We start from the raw sequence: 26,254 nt of genomic DNA, 5'->3' as shown, positions 1-26,254 counted from the left end.
GGGCCGGTACAGACGGGCTGCAACCAGACTGCAACTTGTATGGGAACTGCACGCCGATGCAGATGAGACAGCCTGTATTGCAAGTCACATAAACCCGAAGCTGTACAATTACAAACTCATTTATGCAAGAATGGCTTGAAAAGTGGAGAATAACGCCAAATGCGAGTAAATCAGTACAGTCATATATTTAAATAACATTTTCATGAGAGGAGAACATCTACCCCAAGAAACTTGTGTAAACTTACCTTGGTCGTCATGTAAGTTTCCGTGAAAATACATCTGTACAAGTCTGTACGAGTAATGCTATGATAGCACCACCTAGTGCGCGCGATGGTTAAACAACTTTTGCAGTGTGCTTTAGTCGCTGTGTTTGGTTGACTCGCACTGTAACTCACATTTATTTTGAAGAGAACTCGGGAGCATTAGCGTCATCTATAGTGGAAAAGTTTCTGACAAGCTGAGCTAGATGGCGCTGCATGGCTTCATACATTTTGGGACATGCAAATAACTGTTTGCAATTTCACCGGCCGAACAACGGTCCACGTGGTTTTTGTTTAATGTTTTCAAGATCTATATAGATATTTACTATATTAATGGTGGTAACATACCTCAGCGCCCTCGAACGCAGCAGCAAAAGCCTAAAATAGAAGGCGTAAAATATGTACAGTCAGCAGCATAAGTTGCTAAGCGGGCGAGGTGTTCAAAATTACCTTGACACGCTCTTATTCTCTTAACAATAAAGTCGCGTCAAAATTATTTTGAACACCTGGCCCGCTTAGCAACTTCTGCTGCTGACTGTACATGCTTTTACTAAAATCTAAAATGTAGATGCGAGATCTATAGATATTAAGGTAAACGTCCCAGTGCTTAACATGCTATTGCCCAATAGATGGCAACCTCTTCATGTTCCAATGACGTAAGTTAAAAGGTGACAATAGATTATAGGTACTGGGACAGTGACGGTCACTCGGACGTCTACCTTACCTAAATAATTAATGGATACGAAAAACGAACTAAATGGATAAATAGGAAGAAAGGGATGTAGGAAGAGCCTCCGATAATAAGGCTGGTTTTAGTCAAAATTAACTCAAATGAAACGAAACAAGATATATTTGAAATACGGATATTTATTTATTTTTTCATAAAAATTCTAAATTCAATTATGTGTTTTAAACATGTAACATTTACATATATGCATTTATACAAAGATATATGCAATGTTTAGTGATTTTAATACTAAAATTGGAGCGTAACAGACTTACAATGATGCCAATGCATGTGACGATCACATTTTACACTTAAAAATAATATTTACCAAGTATTGTCAAATGGTAAAGGTAACGTGTCAATTACAATTTTAATTTGATGAGGTTGATGGAGACTGTGCGCTTTTCTTTTATTCTAGCTCGAACCGCAAATCCAAAAGCCGTTGTTGCGATGAAACTAATATAGAATGATTATTGGTACACGGTAAACAATACATTAATACTGTTATTTTGTAAATGATGTATTATCACACGCTCTGTATTGTAGCCCCCGAGAGGACGAGAGAAGAGTCGATTATTTACAAATGAATGACACATGGGCTTAATAAAGAATGTTCGGAAACGAGACAAGATAATGAACCTGGCGTTAAATGGAAAGCGATCCTTTTTGTCATGATTTTTCAAAAACTGCAACACTCTATTCAACGCATTAACGTGACAGTTTGAAATGTTTAGAAATTTTAAATGTATCTACCTTTACTATTCGGTATTTAACAACGTTTGCGACGGACAAGAAATTTAACTATTTATTTTAAACGTTTAATTTTGACACTGACTTATGTATTTAAGAACATTATTACCTTGAATAGATTGCTTGAACTCTAAACAGAACGATTAAATTTCAATTTGACAATATTTCGCTATAGCGCTATACAAATAGAAACACAGACTCAGTCGACTCGGAAATACAAATTCATTAACAAAATTTTATTAGTATATTTTTAAGACGAGTAAATATATATTATTATTTATTGAGATTTGGACTAGACAAACCACATTTTCTATCTATAGATATGTAATCCATGATAAATCCTAATATTTAGAAAATCTAAGTTCCATGGTGGTAGTGATGTGCCTCTCTACACATCGTATACATTTTCAAAGCCACCTAGACTTCATATTCTTACAAGTACTCGTAACATCACAATAACTTTAATAAACGGACCACATATACTTTCATCTATTGCGGATATCAAACAACTCTCCTTGGCAACATCAAATCCATTGCACTAACGTACACGAATGTGCACTACGTATCTTTTTCTCACAAAATTGAAATTATTTAATCAATTGTTCAAAACCAAGACTTAACACTGCGTTTTTTAAACATTCTGCATTACAAACTCCGGTTACATCTCTCCTACACACACGTTCACATTTATCATAACATATACAACTAACATTGACTAACACTGTTAGGTACACTAAGACACACCCGATAACATGTCGTATACAAAACATTGAAATCCAAAATCCAAAACATGTTTATATGTAACTCGTTTATAAGCTCACTCAGTCTGATTTTGAATTTTATATTATTTTTTAACACTTATCAATTTAGTATTAAGTTACTGCCTTCGTACTTCTGCAGGAGAGGAAGGTAGAAACAACTATTTAAGTTAAAGAGATGATAGATAATGCTGTCCAAACAAATTTTACATCGGTTACTAAAACGTCTTGCGCAATATTATTACGCTATGATTTGACTAGTTATTTCACATTTTTTTTGCTTTAAACTACATAAATTTACCATTGGAGAGTTTTTTTAAACATGTTTTGTAAATTGAACAGTATCTAACGTCAAATTCTAAAGTTCTATAGCAAATCTGTGTAGAAAGGAAGCCCGTAAAGTACGTACAACTAGGAAACATTATAGACCGACCGCTTAAATGAGTCCTCGCCTGCGCGTACGCCTGCCGCCCGCACCTTCCTCAGTCCCTTTAGTCGTCATACCCCGTCGCCCCCGTACCGCGCAGGCGAGGACTCATTTAAGCGGTTGGTCTATAATTGTTATTTAATATTTTTTCTAAACAAAATAATTAGTTCCATAAGAGATACAACTGATAGAAGAGTAACAAGTTCAAGTTCAATGGAAGTAGGCAGAGTATTGATAAATATGTAGTAAAGTAAGTGTAATGTTACATGCTGACCATGAATTTAGTACTTTTCAAAAGATAATTTTGATACTTAGAAAAGGATTAAAAAGACAAAACTTTTGTCATAATCGTAAATGTATGAAATTGGTATTTGTATTAAATACGTAAATACATATAAGAAATTAATTTGATTTTAGTTTATGAAATAGAAGTCTTAGTGGTATTGAAAATATACACACACTAATTATTATTTACGTGATGTTCAAACGCTGTGTTTCGATTGGACTGTGATAAATATTTAATTGTCATAATTATAATATTATCTTGTTAAATCAACGATTCGTTAGTGATATTTGCCATAATAATTATAGCCTTAACAAATTATTTTTTGAGCACTGATCGTTTTAAATGCTAGTGACTTGTGAGTAAATTTAAAATGGAATGTTGATATTTGTCAAAAATGAGTAACCCATAATTAGAAAAAGTTAAGTAGAAAATAATGTTATCCTTATCAGTGCCCTATCAATAAACGAGGTATGTATATAAAAGAAATATAACATTAACAACCAACACTTCAATATTGGATTTATCAGCTAAAACAGGTTTACATAAAATATCCATGAGATGTATCATTTTATAACAATATCACAATTTTTAATAATTTATACATAATGTTATAGGAGATTTCAAATTACACATTAGACACGCCAAGCATATTAAAAGTAAGAGCAAATATGTGATAGTATGTTATATTTAGTTGGTATTTACATATATCAGTATATGCAACGACATGGACCACGAAAGACAACAAAGATCACTCATAACGGGACGCGAACAGAATATTTATAAAACATTACAATAGTTTGGTAGAAATAATAAACCTTAACCATATTCATACCATTTTTGAAACACTCATCTCCTATACAATCATGCTTCGCGACACTCCCGCGATCCTACACACCATACAGATTATCATGATATTATTATACAGGAAATAAGGTAAACGTACTGGTGCTCGACGCGGTCCCAGTACAATGCCATCTTGAAACTTAAGTCATTGTCAATAGAGGTGACAGCAAGGTGTCATCTATTAGGCATTAGCATGTCGAGCACTAGTACGTTTACCTTACGCATATTTCACGTTTTCTCGACATCCAGTACATCGTTAACACTTAGTACCTTTTAACTTGACACAAGCAAAGTATTCTCAAACAAACGAGGAAATAATTTACATAAGGCCATATATTATTTTACTGTACACGTATAACGAGTAGATGATTAATTAGATAAATAATGTTGATTTAACGTTAATGGATTAGGATAAATGTATCCGTATTTGTGACAGTTTGGTCCATATAAGTATTATTACATAAATTGTGAATCGTCCACCCCTTTAGTCACCCAGCAAAATGTGCAAAAAATTAAAATTAAAGTCAATTATATAGTAAGTAAGTAACTTTAACCTATCAAATCCGTTCGTATGGAATATTTAAAGTAATATCACGACACGATAAAATAAGTAGTGTGTGCCTAAGAAAGTGCAAAGTGTAGATTTATTTGCTGAATACCTAGAGCGCGTGGACGTCGCGGCGACCGCGGCCGCCTACGGTCAGTCTTTTTCGCTAACTTTAGGAATTTGTGCAAAATATTTCTACTTGTCGCGTAACTTAATACTGTTATAATATTTACAAAATACGCCACGAGGCCGTACTAAACAAAAGGAGCACTGACCGGAAACCGCCGCAGCGCCTAGCGTCATGTCTGCTTCTCCGGCGGAATCTCCGTGACCCCATGTCTCACAACTCGAGCGGTAGCAACACATCGGAGTGTTTAGACACGTTTGAGGACCGTGGAGCGAGTATCACTGCGATCGGTGAGATCGGCGATTCTCGGTGGCGTCCGTTCGGACGTCGCTAGAAGAACTGTGGCTCGCGAGTGGCCCTTACGGGTTTCACGAGGGCCCCTGGCCCGGGGGCCCGGCGCCGGCCGGGGCCTCCGACCGCATCTCCGACTTGAGCTTGACGAACTCCTTGGCGACCTCGTCGCTGTGCCGCTGCGAGAGGATCCTGAGGATCGTCCAGCCCGTCTCGTCCATTTTCACACGCGTGCCGAGTGGGAGCCAAGCAGCACATGAGTTCTGAAATTTATAAATCGAAACATGTAATTTTATTTGTAACTTCGTAGCAGGGTAAGAAAATATGGATAAACGTTTGTTGGAATGACGGGACCGCTTGTCTAAAATAAAACGTCCTTTAAAGTTATTAAGGTAAATACACTTTACGGCCATATAAAAATTGCTCCATTATAAGTGCGTCTCGATTATCTTATACAGGAGGAAAGCTTTAGGTCCAGTTGCAGCAACCACAGTTAAAAGACTGATCAACGTCACGCAGCAGAGATCAATGAAACTTCCCATACAATAAAATGTAGCGAACGCCTTTAACGGTGACAGACGGTTTGGTGCAACCTAACCTAAGAGTTGATTGCACCAAACCGTCAGTCATTTCGTTACTTTAGTTAGTCCAATGTAACAACAAAAAACCAGTCATGCGGTGTTACCTGGTCGATGTTGTCGGCAAGTCGCATGACGGCAACGCCGACCAAACGATCCTCGCGAGCGAAACAGTAGTCGCGTACGCAGATGTGGAGCTCGAACAGCGCTAGTTGCTCGTTGGCGCTTATCATGCTGAAAATATGACATAATTCATTATTAACATGAACTATAGACCGACAACAAATTGTAGAAATTAAAAAGTGGCAACATCGTAGTGTCGTCCCGTTTTCTTAGATTGGTTTGAAAGGGACGACACTACGATGTAGCACATATTAAATACCAGGTCGTTTCCTTTTAATCCAGACAGAAATAGATCGGGATGAGAGAGACAAAGTTACTTAACTCTGTCTCTCTGTTTGACTGTCTGCTACCTCTTCACGCTTAAACCGATGATATTTGGTATGGAGGCAGTTCGAGGCCCTAGGAAGGACTTACGGCTCGATTCGGAAAATGAATTAGATTTCTACTAGACTTCGACAAGTTACGATACGGATAATTTAAAGATATTTGTAAGATAGATATGTCAAATTTGACGTTTCCGCGATTCTGAAGGTCCTCTTGAACGATTTCGACAAGTTATTGTGAGGGGGCAGGTAGAGGAGCCTCACGGGGATGATGGGAATGAAAAGGCAGGATCCAGAGCGATGAGGGGTATTTATTATTTAAATAAAAAGGCACAATATGTGCCTTGGTGATGATGTAGATATATGTCTGGAAGGTGTGCAGGGCCACAAAACGAGCACTATACTGAACTGCACGCACTTATGAATTATTTATTATTACGTTTACGTTTAACTAATAAAAATCACACTTAAACGGTCGTGTTTAGGAAGTTGGGAAGTACAGTCTGTTAGATTAAATGATGTTTATCGATCAGAGTATGTGATCGAACTGAAAATAAAAATCATTGAATGGAATTTGGAATAGGATTTGAAATTGAAAAGAGAATTTAGAATTTGTATGGTGCCAGAAATAGTATGAAGGTTGATAGTGTAACGTTTCGTTACACGCACCGTTACAGTTATGATTTAGATATCCAAGTCACATCTAGTCGATATCTAATGTAGATCTAGTTGATCTCTAAATCGTCTCAAGATCTTGTGATTCTCTTTTTCTACAATATATACTGTATATGGTATACTGTTCTCTTTTTCTACAATAGTCCCAATGCCTGCTGAGACCGGTTCATGGGTGTCTACTGTTGCACCTGTGAACGGGTTCCAGCAGGCGTTCTACATGACATAAAAGCTCTCCAAGGAGCCTCTACGTGTTCGATCTGTATCCCCACGCAAGCCTATCAAAAAACCGGGATTATAGGCCCGTGATATCCAAAAAAAAAAAGCTGGCAAAGATATAAACTTACAAATGGAAGGTTTCGTTGAACTTTGGACTCCAGTTGTTGCTCTTGGACTTGGTGGCGAATTTCCGCTTCTTGTCGGCGAGATGCGGCCCGATGAGGTTCACTTCGATAAACGGACGGAACATGCCGCTTTGGATCACCCACTTCAGATCGTTTGCTGCGACCACTGGATACAAAAAAAACTACATATTAATAACAATAATAACAAACAAACTGAAGCCTACAGATATGCGACGAGATAAGTTTTGGGATAGCGTTTTAGCGCTTAGGTGGGTGCCCGATTCTGAACGATTTTAGTACGTCCACGAAGCCATTTAACCATTTGGACGCCAAGAATACGTAAAGTTGTCGTGCCCACAGCGCTAAGAACATACCTAGATGTTATGACGTACGCTATCAAAGTATTTTTTATGACTTTGGCTCGCTCGATGGGCAAATGGGAAACCTCAGTCTTGCTATTATATACGGATCTTTTAAAATCAAAAACTACTTTTATACTAGATTTTCTAGGTCGTTTATGTCGTTTCTTGCCTTTCACAGTGATTTTCTGCTCTCCAGTTCCTGGATGCGTGAATATATCAACCTGTACCGACACTTCTCCGACGCTTCCTTCTTCAGCCACTGCTGCATCTGAAATTTTAGACCAAAAATTGACAGATAACACATACTAGTGATAATATATCAAGAATGAGCAATGATCCTATAAAAATATAATAATAATATTCTTCGCTCATTCGACTCGATACGGGGATATTATGTTGTGACTGATATGCTGGTGACGCACCTGTACCTACCGTCTAGCTCTCTTATCGTCTAATTTGTTGATCTAGATTTATTTATGCAGCTTCTGGATTTCCTCGATGTGGTAACGCTTGCTAGTCCTGTATTGGTTTGTCCAACCAGCTTATGAATCATTTTTAATTTACTGTAATTTCGATAGAGATTGCAATCATCTGCCATAGACGTTACTTCATAAGTGTATTCAACCCCGGTTTAAAGCTTGCGAATTGCATAACTATCAAGAGCAAGAGAACATTTAACAAAATGAGTACGCAACCCATACGGGTCAAAGAACTCAAACAAACCTTGATTTTGCTGACTCGTGACAAACGTCCTGATCAGCGTATCTGTCGTTTGCGTGTACAGACTGAGGGCGTATCGCAGCGACTGAAGCTCTGGACTCTTTTCCAAGAACGTCTTCTTCAACCCATTCCCGCCGGCGTGGAAGTATTGCTTTATGGTGTCTAGAGCGGCGTCCAGCACCGCGCACTGCTTTGGAGACAGACTCTTCTCAGCTGACAAATGCTGTAAAATTATATTATTATTATTATATTACCAGTTTGCAATATGAGTCATATAGTAGCAAAGTCAGCAACATCCACTTCAACTAAATTTATTTATTAGACTTTATAAGTTATACATTAAGATTGTTATTTGTTCTTCAGTTTAAGTGGATGTTGCTGACTTTGCTTCTATATGACTCATATAGCCCTTACAAAATAATGGTACTTAATGGTGTTCATAATTCCATCTGAAGAGTTTAAAAAAAAACTAAAGTAAACATCTAATTGCTCGACATGCTAATGTCCAATATTTGATAACCTGCTGTCATGGTATTGCTAATGAAGTAAATTTTCAAGATATCATGTACCGGGACAGTGACGAGCACTCGGACCTCTACCTTAATTTATTAGATATGTAACTATCAGTGCAGTCGTATTGTCAGATGAACTAAAAAGCGCTGCGCTGTAGGAAATTAATTTTGTATTAAGCAGGAACGTCTCCAAACGATGCTATTAAGCTTAGAAATCATTAAAAGTGAAAAAAATCACTGTCTCGCGGGTGAGGCTCGAACTCACGACACTGGATTGCTAGCCCATGCGCTGCCAACTGAGCTACCGAGACTTCACCCGAGGACAGCGAATATTTCCACCATATACGCCTTAGGGAGGCGCCCTAGCGACTTCTTCTTTTGTATAGTGTACCTCAACTATAAATATTCAAGTAAAAATGTACCTCTTTAGATATATCCATAACTCCAGACAGCGCGTGCTTGACGTCTTGCTTGCCCACAGTGCTCTTAAAGAGTTGCGTCATATCTTCGATCTTGGCGTTCGCTGCGAGGTTCTTCGCGTTGTTGGTTAAGTTCTTCAGCATCATCTACGGCACAAACAAAATTTATTACAAATTTTGATAATGATCTTATAGTGGTCGGACGTCATCAAACTATGTACTAAAAATGTCCTGTGCAAGTTATTCAAGAATCAAGTTGCACTATTTTATGTTTTATCTACTCAGCTACTTTTAATTTTTACTCTGTGAGGAGAACGAAAGGAGAATCATAATTCACTTCCTGATGAGGATGGAGTTACTTATTATAAAAAATTGTATATTAAATCTTACCGTCTTATCAGTCATAGGCGGAAGCACTACGGTTTTCTCGAGGATTTTCATTACTATCTTCCATAATTCCTTGAGCAGTCGTTTAAGAACAGTCTTTTCACAGGACTCCGCATACATAGTCAAAGAACCATCCTGAAATAATAAACAAAGTGTTATACTGTGTACTCTCTTCTCACTTGTATTAAAGCGGTCGTGATTATGGCTCATTCATAGCTGGTCACGGCAGCTCTGTTTTACTAGTATAATATCAATGTACACCAAATGTACACACTATTCTCTCGCGCAAGAGGCGTAGCGCACAGTCATAGATCCCGTGAAAATAAATGAAATATTGATCGCTGAACGCTGGTGGATTATATTACCAGCAAAAGTATTAACACAAAAGTATCAGACGTAATACGTTCAATCTTTGAATAAGATTTAGAAATTTAGGAAATGTATTATTTAGTTAAATGAAACAAAAAAGGTATGTTGTATACCAATATATCCATGAGCGGCCTTAGCACTTCATCAGCCTCATGATGTACGGGCGGCTGTGGTTGTCCCGGCGCGTTGCCGCCGCCAACCTTTTGCAGTAGATCACCCAGCTCCTTCACACTGGCTGTTATCCTGGTCTCCAAGCTGTTGAAAATATCATTTTTCACTTCTCATGCTCAAAAAGTGCACCTTTATGTCGTGCGTAGACGACATAAAATCGCATTTTATGCTCTAGAGCATAAAGTAAAATCATCTATTACGACCCATATTGACTTAGCAATAAAGTCCAAATTCTGCCATACAAACTACCAGCCCTGCCGGCGCGCCCCCGACCGGCGCTCTCCCGATCGGCGTGCCCCGCGCCTCCGACCGGCCCAAGAACAATTTTCTTTAGTCTTGAATAAATACGTTAAAATAACCTAAAATATTTGATTTTTTGTATATTTTCCTCGCAATCGAAGTGAAAAGCAGAGTGTACAACAAGGGCATAAATGTCCATTTTTACCCTCGTCTACTATTTTGGTCTTCGCTTCGCTCAGACCAAAAAATTGCCTCGGGTAAAAATGGGTCACTTTATGCCCTTGTTGTACAATCTACTATTAGTCAGCTGAAACTTACCATTTTTTAATGTTTTAAAAACTTCATGTCATGATAACAGCATGCTTATCAATTCAAAGGGGCTCTTAGTGTCCGAAGATCCGCTGACACACTTCTCTTAGACTTTCGAACGCCAGATGAGAATCGGTCAGAAGAAAATTTATTAAAATTATTAGAGATGGATCATTTAGTTCGTTTCAGTAAGAAGTTCTAAACATCATCTTCTCAAGCCGTTATACCGACGAAAAATGGGATGATAACCTAAACCTAAAAGATACCAGTAGGGATTTTTTGAATTCCTTCGGCTCCAGGTAGTCCTATCTCGTGATGAATTGACTTTCCTTTCCAATCATTTTTATAACAAGACATAGTGTATAAGTATATTGCATACCTGATAGCGAACATGGAAGCAAGCTCGTCAAGGGTGCTGTTCAAGCTTTGCTGTAGGTCATTCAGAATATCCGCCGCATCAGTCTCAAGTTTGGTGCCTCCCATAGCTTCGAACATCTTCTCAAGTTGCACACGTAGTTGCTGTATGTTGTTCATTAGTATACAAGCCTGAAAAAAATGGGTTAATGTAATATTTTTAATATTGCCTTGATTTTTTCTTTGAAGGTCAGTACTCTTTTTGAGATTATGTCAAATTTTTGCGTTTCAGCTTGGTCTGACTGAGCAGTCCAAGGTTGATAAGTGAAAAACTGTGGAAATTTGCAAATTTATATATGAAACTATGACGTTTATTTGGGTACCTAGTTCCACACTTTATTCGCTGCAAAGTCAGTGCAGACAGAATAAAATGTTCTAGTTGGCTAGACAAACTGAGAGTAGACTATTATGTGCGGAGTCGAAATTATTCATGCTCTGTTGTAACAATCTCACTGGGTAGGCCTTGGATTTTACCCGTTGTTTTTTGAGTCAAAAAAATTAAATACTCACCACTCGCTCTTCTTTCAAATGCTCAGGAAACTCTTTCTTCACGATGTCAGCGTACGCTTCCAGCACTTTCGCGATGGTCTTCGCAAACCTCTTCATGTACCGCTTCCATATCTCCGGATCGGGACACTCCAGTTTGGACACGACGTCGAAGCACTGCGTGAGTTGGGTGAACACATCCACCACGGAGTTACTGAAGAGCGCGTGCTCGCTTGATTTTTGAAACTGAAATAATAAATAGACTTCATTATGATTCTATAAAAAACAGTGCAGTGCAACGTACGGAAATATCTCCAAATATAAATATGTTAGAGAATCCTCTTAATTTAAATAACAATTTTTCAATATATTCAGGTTCGGAATTGTGTTTGGGGAGAATTTAATTTAGAAGATCTTGATTTTAATTTTTGTTAGTAGCAAAACTTAAGTATAGTTAATTGCTAAGGTCATCAATTAGTAAGTTTGGGGGCAGGCATTCAATTACAGGAAATCCAAGACCATTTGCAAATGCATTACCAAATGCATCACTCACTCAACATTTGATATGGTAATACGTTTTTGGCAAAAATTTAATGTTTGGTACAAGCGTTTATCGCTGACTGTACTTTTCTTTCCACAGACAACTAAAAAACATCGAGACCATTCTGAAAACTCCAAACACAATTAGGTTGCATTGTTTTATCACAGAGTTCCAATGGCCACCTCCTGTGTCCATCATCGGTACCATAATATATTGCATTGTCACCCGACTTACATATGTATGCAAATTTTCAGCTTCATTGAAAGTCGGGAAGTTGGTCAAATTTAACAAGATTAACAAGATATTGCAAGATTTAACTTGTACAAACATAGTTACATAAGTAAATAATATTTACTTACATAGGTACATTGCAAGTGAAATTAAAGCTTGTAAAAAGATTAAGTAACGTAGGTTTAGCAATAACAGCCAACTCACCCCATCCTTCTTATCCCTGTTGAAAGCTCCATTGAGATACTCGAGCGAGACGTCATCGTTCTCGTTAAGCCACTGCATCACGAAGGGCTCGAACCAGGCGGGGTACTCGGGCACCGCGCCGCAGTACGGCGGCACGTCTTTCACGTATTGAGTGTGCAGCCATTTTACCTGGAATATATTGGGTTCATTTGTACACAGGAACTTTTGCGATATTCTTAAGTTTTCGTTAGTTACTTTTCTTGATTAGTGTGGATTGGTAATAACAGCGGAATGTCACCAAGTGCAAGATGACGACGACTGCCATTTTGTTTAACAAAAGTATGGCGACCGGCATCCGCGTCGAGCGTGCACTTGCATGCCCGGAGCGTGCCTTCCGTGGCCCTCGGGTTAGTGTGCAAATGCCCCGTTCGAGCGTCCACTCAGTTTTACACTAAGAATACTAACTTACCTACTAATTAAAATCGTATGGTTATCTACTGCCTTCAATTGGTCAACAAAAGAATAAAGGAAAGATACGTAAAATCTTTCAACCCAAAAGACTTGTCATCCCACAGAATAAAAAATATAATTGAAGAATATATGCCACAAAACTGTTATGATTATATCTAATAAAATACCTTAAAGTGCAGATTCATATAAGCGGAAGACTTGCAGAGCCTATGCTGTTCGTGTTCTTCAAGCGCGTATTTCATGTCCACGGCGAATAGCGACCACATTGTCGCTGCCGATAGCTGATGAAGAAATTGATACTTTTGAATAATGAATTAGGAAAATAGAATCTTAGTATGAACATACACAGATATCTGAGCAAATGCTATTTGTTCCAGCGTACTCTATGATACACTAGAGCTGGCGGCCGATTCATTTCATGATTTTTATGAAAATATTGACAGATAAATAAAAAAGTCGCATCAGCTTACGAATCGACCTGTCTCTATTAGACTTGCTTGAGATCCAACTCTAGATCTATATAAACATGTATTAGTAGTTAATATCAAATACTAAGCAGCTCAGTCGTAATAAAATCGAGAAAACCATCCATCGACGAAAAATATCCTTTTTTTGGTAGACAGTCATAATTGTGCCCATCGAAAATATCTTTACGTAATGGAGTGGAAAAATGATAAAGTGCCGTTCAAATTTAACAAATCCTTTACGTGATAGATATTAGTGAGTTTTCGTTGTCATCTAACGAAATATAATAGTTTTATAAGTGTATACTAACCTGTCCAATATTTAACTCCTGCGGGAACTGATTCAACACAGGCGCGTAACTGTTCCTGTCCTCGTCTATGACTGACACAATCAGTGCTATGAGCTTATGCCAAAAGTCCACAGAGTCCAACTGCGGCCCGTGGTCTCCGTCGCGTTTCGCTTCGTTCGGATCCACCTTAGAATTGACAAGTGGCTATAAATGAAAAATGTGTCCATATTGAAGCAAAATACACAGTAAGCATAACACAATACAGCATACACAATATTGAAATCGATAATAAAATATTTTTTTTACAAATAAGACAATAATATAAAAAGTTTGTCAAATCTCACAACTCACAACATCAAAAATTAAAAAATTAGGTATAATAAAAAAAACGCATTTAACTGATTTGCAAGACCGAAGTGATCCCATAACATAAGTGTTCCGTGTCCGTGAACAAAGTTTTGCACGGAACACAAAAAACTGTGCGATAGGCAAGGTGCAAAGTGTAACAAATGAATACATAACATCAAATACCTGGTATTCTCTATTATAGAGATCGTTACAATTCTCGAAGAGGAATTGATACGTCGATCTCAAGCAGGCTTTTACGCAGTCTTTGACAACAGTGCTTGCTCTCGGCGGACTGCTTAGCTCTTGCACCTGGAATATTAACCGCATATTAACAAAATAGTTATTACCTATATTAACGATATTAACAAACACAAATATTCTACACAGATTAATGCGCTGTTTCGTAAAATCATAAATTGATATTAAAGTACATTACACTGATTTAAACTTTCACGATTTTTACTCATTATTATTCACAAAGACGGGATTTAATCGCGTAAAATTAAGTTTTAAATTAAGTTTAAGTTTAAAACTTCATTTTAAGCGATTAAATCCCGTCGTTGTGAATAATAAAGTACGTTATAATACTGATTGTTTATATTTATAGGATTTCATTAACATTAACTTCACAAGTCAATTAAAACTTTTCAAGTCAGTGTAAGCCTTAACCTTTTGTACGCGAAGAACACCTAAAGGTGTCGTTACTAGTTGTGCCCACCGCACCAAGGCTGTTATGGCGGACGTTGTCAAAGTAACCTTCACACTTTCGAGTAATAGTAGGGGAGCCCAAGAGGGAATTTCGGGATTTACTCGAGCGCGGCAGATTAATATACAGGGATACCTTGTACCCGGTTAAGGACTTCCACCAAATATTGCCCCATATATATGACCGCCCATCAAGGATAAAGGATCAGATTAGTAAAAAAAATTGATCATCTGAAATTCTCGAGCGCGTCAGATTAAGGTGAGTAGGGTGAGTTAGTTACATGCTAAAATGTGTATATTACACTAATCTGACAATTTGAGAGTGACGTAAAGAAGAGGGAGGGCTACATAGTTGTAAAAAAAACGTCATCTCGACATTCTCGAGCGTGGCTAATTTATTTTTATTTTGAAGGGAATAATTCAAGGAATCCGAAAAACATATAATCTGACGATTTCCACAAGCCGAAGTAAGGTTTACATTAGCTCCCTTGCGCCCGAGATATTGGCGTTTGAGTGATGTTTGTGTTTATAACATAAAGCGTTTAAAGGGTTCTATGTAATGTAGCAGAAAGTAGTGGATTCCAAGTAATCAGATAAACAAAGTATACAACGAACAAGTTTACCTTCATCCTAAAGAACGTAATACTAGTGAGCAGATCAACTGTAGACTTGAGGTCCATGAGCTTCTCAGCCGTGGAGGCGGGGAAGTTGTTGCGATACATCGACAGATCTATCCTGAGCGAATTGTGCAGCTGGTCCAGTAGTTTGACAAACTTCTCTTTCTGCGAAAAGAAAAAAATGTGGATGATATAAAGCATAAAAAAAATATCACTTTGATACAGAAAATAAGGTATAAATAAGAATAAAAATACGATAAAATGAAAGGTAGGTAACTAATGTTATCTTTATTTTTCATTGGTCAAAATTGATTTTATATTTTAATATGTTGTAATCTCACGTTAGTTTTATAGTTACAAAAATAACTTTACTCAGGTATAAGTTACAACGTACCCCGAAATTGGAAGCGGCAAATCGATCCGAAGCAGAAACGGCAGAAGATGCGGTGGTGTGAGCGTAGTACGCATTGATGTTTGCCAGAAGCGTGGACATCACCGCTGGGACACCCGCGCACAGGTATTTCGTCGACAAACAGTGAAAATGTCTGGAAAATAAACAAATCATAGGATCAAGTACAACTGCAATATATAACCTGTCATAACTGTAAATTTTGGCCACATATTCCGGGTGGGGCTTGTAACACGTGCAAATAATTAAAACATACAGTGTACCTACTCCTCAAACAGTGACACTTTTGTTCAATAATTTACAAAAATTATGAAGTCTGTAGACTTCCTATTTTTCATACAAAATAAATATCATCTTCAATGTACGCCATTCTCATTGTGATTGACGTTGCTTGTCACGGCTTAACCATAACAAAATACGCAATACATTGCGTCTTAGAATAAACTTTAAAGTATATTAAAAATTAACAAGCTTTTTTAAAAAGTTGCCGAGCTAATGTTGGTCAGTATGAGGAATACAGCCTACATATTAAATATATTAAGAACGGATCAAGGACGTTTTGTTATTAAAATACAGCCTACAGTTTAATTTATTGCTCAAATTACAGGCTACACCCGGTATTATGGCTAATGTTTTTGCACAATACCACGAGGTAGATACAGAGCGATCACACTAAAGCTTGGCGAAGCGCCCTAGTGCTATTTATGCGTCGCGTTTTCGACATAAATTTTGTTAAGTAAACGCCACATCAGCGTAATTTAAGCTTCGTTGTGCTTGGTCATTGTCAACATGAGCACCTACCCGGTGCTAATACATTCTATAATTATTGACTCAATGGCTTTAAAGCGGAGCTAAGGAAATAATGTGATTTTACAATAAAGATAACAGTTTACAAAAATATTTAAATGTCAATATCTATTTAGTAGTGGATCCGTACCGATAATAGTTACTAAATATATTCGCAAAAGGGCTTAGTAGAAAAAAGCCAAGGGCCTACTTGTGTACACCGATACACTGTTTTATTTACGAATTAATGTCTCAATTCATTACAATGCGTTACCAATAACGTAAAAACGTCTCGCCGCAATGTAAACCATCCGATATACCCAAATTTTATTGTTTCTTGTTATTTGCGTATGTATTATTCAACATTATTCAAAGCAGTTGAAGAGGTAAACTCGTACGGGCGTGTTGGAACGCGATATCATCGTGTTATTTATCGCCCGTCGCGAAAATTTATTAATAAAGCAGGCGCAACGATAATTTTGCCATTAATTATGTTAAGTAATTTTTAGGAGTTGTTTCAAAATTGCTGTTGCTACGTTAATTATTAATATTATTATTTATTAGCGCCCTAAAGATTTAAATGAGCTATTTAGTTACCTACGAACTCCGTAATTAATGTTAATTACAAAAAAATGCATAATAATCTCATAGTTTTGCTATTTATTATTAAATTTCTGTGTTTTAACTCAAAGTTATTACTCATAGCGTGCTCTGGACGAAACCTTTAAGATGCAAAGAAAAGGAAAAGGTGCCGTTATTTTCTTTTATGAAACAGTCATCAGCAGAAGTTGCTAAGCGGGCGAGGTGTTCAATTGACACGCTCTTATTCTCTTAACAATAAAGTCGCGTCAAGTTCATTTGGAACACCTTGCCCGCTTAGCAACTTCTGCTGCTGACTGTACGTCAATCATAACAGTCATGTAGTGTTACCATAAGAAACACTTACGTCATAGCTTGGTAGATAGCTTCGATTCCGTATCTCATAGCGAACTCATCGACGATCTCCTCCGGGTTCTCATTGAAATAAATCTTCCATGCATCGTCCCCTCTGGCCGTGGGCAAAGTCACCGTGCCCGTCTCTTCGCAGAGGTAGTGGAACAGGTTCTCGTGGAGACACGTGTACTGGAAATAGAAATAAAATATTAACCCCTCGTATCCTTAGATACTGATCCGTACCAGGGAATTTTAATCTATTGTTTTAAATGTTAAGGTCTCTTTTTCAATGATCAAATTTGACAGGCCGCATACTAGGTGTTACAGGCCTATTCGGATTTCGAGATAATCACAAGATCTTGAGACGATTTAGAGATCAACTAGATCTACATTAGATATCGACTAGATGTGACTTGGATATATAAGTCATAACTTGTCGAAATCGTTCAAGAGAACCTCCTGAATCGCGGAAACGTCAAATTTGACATATCTATCTTACAAATATCTTTAAATTATCGTAACTTGTTGAAGTCTAGTAGAAATCTATTTCATTTTCCGAATCGAGCCGTTAATCAAATAGCTGGCTTGTCTTCATTTAGTAATTCAATCTTTCAGCGCACGTAACTTGCCAAGTGCTTTAATGTTTTTCCTTTATTTCAAACATACAACGTTTTCGTGAGTAGAGTATGTTTAACACATTTACAGCCAGCGAGCAGGCTTCTCAGTTCGTAGGCGCTTTTAACTTCAAACCTACGGATAAACCACATAATCGGCTACGCTTGTAGCGCGTAGAGCGCGATGGCAGTAATGATTTAAGCGAAAAAAAGAAAGCCAATAAAAACATACATGCCAATTCGAGTTTTAGGGCCCGATTCGGATTTTGAAATAGACATCTATTAGACATCTTTTAGACATCACCAAAAGATACGATAACGATATGTTTAAGATCTAACCTGTCAAATTTGACATTTGCGCTATTTTGGAGATACTGTTGAACGATTTCCACAGGATATGACTTAGAGATCCAATTAACATCTAATAGATATCTTACACTATCTAACGTAAAAGTGACATTGGTTGCCCGAATTGCGCTGCAAAAGAGAACTAGTTGATATCTAAACTATAACGTATCTAGTACGTGTCGTCTCTTGTGAATATCTTGAAGTTCGAATACGGCAGCCACTAGGCGGCTTCTCGGCTCGATTCGGAAAATGAATTAGATTTCTACTAGACTTCAACAAGTTAGGATACTGATAATTTAAAGATATTTGTAAGATAGATATGTCAAATTTGACGTTTCCGCGATTCTGGAGGTCCTCTTGAACGATTTCGACAAGTTATGACTTAGATATCCAAGTCACATCTAGTCGATATCTAATGTAGATCTAGTTGATCTCTAAATCGTCTCTAGATCTTGTGATTATCTCGAAATCCGAATAGGCCTGTCTCTCCGTTTCTTTGCTCTTAGGCGTTTTTACCTTCAAACCTACGGATAAACCACTAATCGGCTACGTTCGTAGCGCGTAGCGCGCGCTGGCAGTTACGCTTTAACCATTTAGTCCGTAGCGGCAACATACTTGCCATCATACTTAAAACAAAAACGCATCTCTACTATAAGAATTACGGTTCGAAATCGAATGACTAGAAAGGAATGTCAAATAGTTAAAGGGTTAAGCAAAACAAGGAAGCCAATATGAAATTACGTCTTGACATAAAATTGATATCTAATTGATTTAATTTTGTTCATTCGCTGGTGGGTCACGCTCGCGTTAACACATACAAATACATGTATGGACAAGTACGATCGAAATACACACGCGAATGCTAACGTAATGACAACATTTAGATATCATTTTGATGTCAAAGTGTACTGTGTACAGACTATATTTGTTTATTTATAGTCAAAACTTCAATAAAACGGGAATCTAATTGATTCAAAAATCCCCAAACCCAGCCAACACAGTCGACACACATAAAAACAAGTTAGTTAAACAAATGCCTAGCTACTTTGTTTTCAATCGGAGCGTTTGTAACGAGAATGGGACCGCGTGGGAAATCAGTATCACGCCGAACGTAAATTGAGTTCCAGTCGTGTTTGACCTCGCTAGAACGTCGCGCCCGAACTGCGACGTTACGGACCAAAGTCATATTAAAAAATGTTTATTTCTAATGAATATTCACATGGGTATTGTTTTATTGACCTCCACACTAGGCAATGCCTGTCCTGTGGAGGAGAGATTGACAATATCTAAAAAAATCAATAAAGGTATCATCATCATCATATATTTAAGAGTATGACCTTTGTCGGTGGAGCAATTTCCATGTTTGGCGGTCCTCTGCCTTCTCTTTGACAGCCTGATATGACACGACGTTGATCTTTCCCTTTATTTGATCCATGTACGCTCTCCTTGGTCTTCCCTTCTTCCTGTTTGCTTCAACTTTCCCTTCTGTGATGATTTTGATATCAGGTGCCCAAGCATCTTTTCTCTTCTATTATCTATAGTTCTTAACAAACTCCTCCACTCTTCTACTATGCGTAAAACCTCTTCGTTGATTTTCTTAAATCTATAAAGGTATATCACGGTGACATTCTTTGCATGTTTCACTTTCCATTACGCTACACTTGTCAGTCAGTTTACAATAAAAAAGTGACAGGTGTACAAGGTGAATTTGGGTAAAAAATGGTTCCATTACCTTGGGCCTCTATCCACGAGTAGATGGCGATACTTTTTGAAATGTAACAAATTTAACACATATCAGTAAAAAAAATAAGGATCAAAGTCAAATGGCGTTCTAATAGTGTTAATCATTTGTGTCGAAAGATGTACAGTCACCTGCAATAATATGTTACTCTTCAAAGGCCGCAAAAATATGTGACACGCTCTTATGGCTCTACAAATAAGATCGTGTCAGATATTTTTGCGGCCTTCGAAGAGTAACATATTATTGCAGGTGACTGTACATGTACTGACTATATAATTTACTTCGACAATATTCCTCTAGTCTAAATTCTAGTCCTACTATACGAATTCTGTAGGTATACATACGGTTATAAATTAACGAATTGTTTACCGAACTATCGTGCATAGTGTTTATATTCAGGGTTGTTTGTTGATAGGCGCCAGAATTACCATCTCATTTGAGATAGGATTGAGAGGCGCCATTTCGACGTCTGAAGGATTTTCACCCGCTTGGTGGCACCTGCCGGGTTGCACCGGGTGTTATAGAATTAAATTGAATACTACAAAACCAACTAAAATTAGTTAATTTTAAAATACTCCAAGTAACGGGAAAAGTATTAAGCATTTAAGTAGTAGATTTAATCTACTTACGTCCTATAAACCGCCATTCCATGTCCCAATAAAATAACTCGAAGATAAAAATACATATAAAAGTTAAATGTTATTGGAACATACAACTATTAGTTCCTAATAGTTTAGCCAACGAGATGTGCCATTTTGTCAGAGCACGTATTCAGCAGAAGCGGCCATTGAATTTTGCAACAGTTCCACGAGATAACTAAGTAAACCACAACGAGTAAATAGTTAAAATCCGTTGGCAGCATTTTGTCACGGTTTGTTAAATGTAACAGGCACATATGAAGAGCTGACGACAAGTTTAATTAAATAATAGCTAACCCTTTACCAGGCTAAGGGATATATATTTCCCACATACATGTGTTCTATTTTCGAAAAGTAAAACTAACATTCAATTGTCATTTTTGAAATAGCCTGATAAAGGGTTAATTTACAAACACGGGAATAGATTAGAACCTTTCTTGACACTTAAACTTGTAGTAACACTTTTCCAGTATTGAAGTAATTTTAGGGTATAAATACTTTGTTATTTATCTCTAGGAATAAGTATGTCACATAAGTATGACACCACAACGCAACGCAATTGCGTGGTTGAACGCACTGAATATTGACATTTAATTTAATTTTTAATTGTAATGTAATTTTTATTCTGTTACATTTATATAGGTAACTGCCTATTTTTGTATAAGCCATACGATTAAATTAAAAAAGACACCACAGATTTATTTTATCACCAATACATCCAAACTAGATATATCAACGTCTAGATTTTTAATTTTATAAATAACCAGTCTCGTCTCAGCGATTTATCACTCGACACGTTATCCATCAGGACTTGAATTTCGTATTGTGATATATGAGATCCTGTGTCACGTAAAAGGTCTGCTTATATACAAATATGTACTTATATTTGCGTCTAGACACGAACAAATAAACTCTAAAAGCACACGCCTCTGCCATCATCATTAGATAACACGACTGTGAAATTGAGATTCACGCTCGCTGATGGAAGCGGCATTGTCCCATTTGTCTTCTTACAGACTTCATTAATTAGGGTACAAAAAATAGGTCCAAAGACTTATGTATCTGTAAAAACCTTACGTTATTCTAGTGACCTTTGTAAGTACATGACTACCTCCTTGTTATATTAAGACGCTTAGTGGGGAAAATGTGGAAAACTAATTAGTAATACGAAGGAAATTCCTACTTACATAAAAGAAATTCCGTGGTCGACCGATAAGGAATCCAATTTTATCCAGGGAATTCCTTTGTTGAAATTACTACCGAGAGAGTTATTTTACTTTAAACCTTTTCTGTATATTTTAAACCGTATTAAATTAAACACATAGCACCAAATTTAACGGTAATAACTCATTAAAATTTGGAATAATACGAGCGAGCATTAATAAAAAGAAAATATAGAACTAGGCCTCTTCATTGAAAAACCACATGAAGTAATAATTGAACAATAATATTTTAGAAAATTAATTATGCGTCTGCAAAATTAATTAATAATTTATAAACGGAGCGTCATCGAGTTATGAGCGCCTCGGCTCAAGGTTTTAATTAATCTTAATACCGAAGACTCTCGTTACATTGTCAGACAACATTTAAGAGTAAATGCAAGGACAATTTAAGGCGTTAATACGATGTAATTCATCGTCATTTAAAGGCTGACAATGAATAAGAACATATAGGTATATGTACATTAATGGGATTATTACCGTCCGCATAATATATGAGTACCGTCGTTGACTCAATTAACTATTCGTAAACTAAGGTTTACGAATGGTTATCTTCTTGCGTAAGCGCAAGAAGATAAGATCTGCCTATTGATTCGGTAATATTATGCTAACAGTGGGGGTTGCGTCAGGGCAAAGAGAATTTGAAATAGAGAGTTATTGTCATGGTAAATTATGTAGCTACAGTACATTTACTGCCATCTTTCGACAGACGATTAGACGCCATTTGACTTTGATCATTATTCTTTCACTATTGTGTTAACTTGTTAAATATTAATATATATACGCCATCTACTCGAGAGTAGGCCGAAGGTTATGGCGCCATCACTCGAAAATATTGCACCATACCTTTGGCCTATAGTCGAGTAGATAGCGTTAATATTAATATTTAATAAGTTAACACATATCAGTGAAAGAATAAGGATCAAAGTCAATGGCGTTCTACTAGTTTTATGTTCTGTCGAAAGATGGAAGTAAATTTACACTGGCTACATAATTTACTTTAACAATCCGTCTCTATAACTCTATTATCTTTGGTCAGGGGGAGGGTGAGGTATTAGTGTTCGTAAAGCACCACGTCACACACAAAGGTATCATATACAATATTAGTTTCAGAATGGTATTAATTAGTTTGCCTTCCCCATACATAGGAGCATAATTTGACCGAATCAAATCGTTTGAAGTTAAGTTGTGCTTAGTGCGACAGAACTGGAAACGTACTAGAGTTTCACCGAAAAGTAAAAGCTCATAAAGAACGATCACAGTCGGAAACATTTACGGTGGAAGCAAAGTGCTGAGCAGAGTTTTAGGGAAATTGAGTCAGCTGTCTCCTTCCCTCATTATGATGAAAAGTTGAGCGTGAACGGAAATTACTTGTAATGTCTCGGGGACATTTTCTGAAGTAGAATTTCAAGTAATGGCCATGATAATACTAAAGCATCTTTTGTGGTAATTGAATGGATTTTTTTGTAAGCAGACCTTTGAGTAACAGCAATCATTAGGCTTGAGCTTACTTTTGATTAAGACTAATACTGGCTAGTCTAATTAAAATAGTACCTGCTCAGTTAAATTAAAATTAAAATATACAAATATTTTCAGTTACTTTTTCATAAAGAAGGTAGAGACTCTAGCTGTTTTGTAAAATTGTTGCTAATGTCAGTGGCGTAACTAATAAATAGTTATCTGTTTTACAAAGGTGCAAAGTCGTTGTTTAACCGCTCGTGCTAATATTGATACCCGAGTAAGCGAAATATTCCAAAATTGGAATCTTGAGCGTTGCGAGGGTTTCAAAGCACGAGGGTTAAACAAAATTTGCCCCCGAGTGAAACACAAAATTTTTCACCACAACAACCCGAAGCAAATGTTAAATGTAAAATATCAAACAAAATCAAACCGAATCAAATCCAAATGAATGTTATTAAATATTTATCATTCGAAATCTTAATTTAAAAGTCAATTCTACCATCAAACATAAGAAAACAACTTTAGAAGAAGAATTTTAGAATTAAATCTGTTTATTTCAAAAACTATTAATAGCATTACAATTTCTTAAACCTAGTTACAATCTTTAATATTTAAGGTTTTATTTACTAGGTAGTAATAAGTAGTAATAGTAATATACGAGTAAGTAGTAACTCAAAATTTGCATTTGATTACTTTGCCTCACATATGAGAATAAAATGCAACTTTGCTATCAGTTTTTGAAGTGCAAAGTAAGCCTTTCCGAGCTGGTGTGGTGAAAACATTTTTGTCACTGTGAGAAATAAACATACCTACTTAATACTAATATTTGAAGGTTAGGTTATACGTTGGGTACGTTACCTTATTCCAATGTGTTCTTAATCTAATTGTGCCGTGCTCGTAATTTGCTCAGAGCTTGCCAATTTTGAACCCCATTTAATTAAAGGGACCTTTAATAAATCAAGGAAAGATAAATTGGTTTAAATGGAGGCCTCGCAGGTAAACGACCAGCGTCCTACGATTTATATTGCTATATGTGTTTCGTAAATGGCATTAGGTATTGGTTTTCGGGTCAAGCGCCGAAAACGATTCAAGACGTGTTGAATAATGAACGAAATGAGAGGAAGCTGATTATAAGGAAATGACGTTCGATAGAACATGCAGAAAAAAGGTGGTATATTTAAGGTAAGCTACGTGTGTTAATAGTTGAACCCAAAATAATTTAGAAAGCAAGTAATAATTAAACATTGTGGTGCGTAAAACACCCATCTCTAAAGTAACTTGATAATATTATTGTAATATATCGATAAGTTTTATCATTAAAACTTAAGCGTCTATACGCTTAAGAATTTTAAGAGTTAATAGTTGTAATAAATTCACAAGTTCATTAAGGAAAACGTTGCGGTTTCAAGACAAAAAACTTTTTCTCACGCTGCGGCATTTTATGGCCGTTAAAAATTAACTGTTTCAAAGGTGCCCTTTTTAATATTGGTGGTAAATTTTATCGCAAGTAATAAATTTAATAAAGTATGAATGTGCAGAGTTTTAAAGTCTGTATATACAGTTCTACTTGTATAGTTGTAAAATGTTTAAAGCAATTGTTATATTTACTAATGTTTACATTAAAATGTAGTATATTTAATAGCTATCTGTTACAGATTGGTTATACTAAATACATATTGATAAATTTAGTACTATTTATCGCAATTAAAGCCTACAAATTATTACAACTCTAGTTTTATTATTTTATGGCTCTTGCGACGAGAATCTTCCGAAAATATTCGATGAATATGTTCTATATTTTGGGTGCCAATCAAAATGTGTTATACTTCACGTAACCATCTTTTTTCATACTGTTTGGACGGGTGCCAATTTTCAGGGTTCGGATTTACCGATTATGCGGAAGAAACGGTAGCTACGCGGGCCATATTATTTTATTGCAAATAGAATTGGTTATGGTAAAAGGAAATTTGTTAGAAGCGAAAGCGATTGGCTGTGATCCATGAGATGTATCTATCTCCCGTTTTCTTATTTGTTATTTATTATATCTACTGCCGCACTATACGCCAAAAGAGCCCATATTTATTTTTGATCAAATTCATAACGAAGGGAAGTATTTTTGTTTAGCATTATCCCATAGGTTTATTAAGGGGCTACTCGAGGTTTTCATCGATTATTATCAAGTTTTGAATCGTATCTCCTACTTTTGCAATACAGATAGTATTATATAATTATGATAAACGGCTATCGGTTCTTCAATCTTTTATCTCCAGTTTTGTCTAGTAAGTAAACATAAAAGTTAAGTCAGTAAACCTATTAGCTTAGCACCCTGCTTATAAATATATTTATATTTTTCAATGAATTCATTCATAATTTCTCCATGCGATTTCGCAGCTCGTACAGTGAGCTGCGAAATCGCATGGAGAAACCGTTGTGCTTTGTTTCGGTTTTAAGTATAGTATGGAGAAAAGTCTCTACAACTACACAGTTATATTATTCATTTGACCTTTACTCGTAGACTAGCGCCGCCTTTGATTCAGAAATATCCGTTTTTGCTGTCACCCGAGCAGTCAGGGGACTAATGTAATAGCGAACGTTAATTACCGTCATCATTGTTATTCAAAGAATGGGGCATTTCCAGCCATTAAAATGCCTTTTAGCGTGACATTATTATCTATGCTTTTACTGGATTCTTCATCTCTGGGGAATGTATTAAATTCAAGTACATTGTGTAATATTAACCACAGGACATTATTTTGGTAATATCCGATAAAATTACACAAATCTCCCAAACAAAACAATGTTATTTATT

At 36.6% G+C, this 26,254-nt stretch overlaps 1 protein-coding gene across 1 annotated transcript in view; it reads right to left on the bottom strand.

Moving 5' to 3' along the window:
- Nucleotides 1-4,268: 4,268 nt before the first annotated feature.
- The window catches only part of LOC134798808 (protein unc-13 homolog A), a 49,628-nt gene continuing 27,642 nt past the window's right edge, over nt 4,269-26,254 (bottom strand). The window contains exons 11-27 of the mRNA XM_063771196.1: nt 17,437-17,612; nt 15,690-15,840; nt 15,302-15,460; nt 14,157-14,282; nt 13,647-13,811; nt 13,039-13,152; nt 12,422-12,589; nt 11,470-11,691; nt 10,925-11,091; nt 9,939-10,080; nt 9,460-9,591; nt 9,073-9,216; nt 8,142-8,361; nt 7,588-7,686; nt 7,060-7,222; nt 5,702-5,828; nt 4,269-5,279 (exon numbers count right to left, since the gene is read on the bottom strand). Of these exons, the coding sequence (XP_063627266.1) occupies nt 5,094-5,279; nt 5,702-5,828; nt 7,060-7,222; nt 7,588-7,686; nt 8,142-8,361; nt 9,073-9,216; nt 9,460-9,591; nt 9,939-10,080; nt 10,925-11,091; nt 11,470-11,691; nt 12,422-12,589; nt 13,039-13,152; nt 13,647-13,811; nt 14,157-14,282; nt 15,302-15,460; nt 15,690-15,840; nt 17,437-17,612 (2,661 nt within the window). The 3' untranslated portion in view covers nt 4,269-5,093. The remainder of the gene's footprint in view (nt 5,280-5,701; nt 5,829-7,059; nt 7,223-7,587; nt 7,687-8,141; nt 8,362-9,072; nt 9,217-9,459; nt 9,592-9,938; nt 10,081-10,924; nt 11,092-11,469; nt 11,692-12,421; nt 12,590-13,038; nt 13,153-13,646; nt 13,812-14,156; nt 14,283-15,301; nt 15,461-15,689; nt 15,841-17,436; nt 17,613-26,254) is intronic.

This window comes from Cydia splendana, chromosome 17, assembly GCF_910591565.1.
Source record: "Cydia splendana chromosome 17, ilCydSple1.2, whole genome shotgun sequence".
Taxonomy (NCBI): Eukaryota; Metazoa; Arthropoda; class Insecta; order Lepidoptera; family Tortricidae; genus Cydia; species Cydia splendana.
Note: the sequence above shows the minus strand (reverse complement) of the source record. Positions and strands in the feature narration are given on the sequence as shown.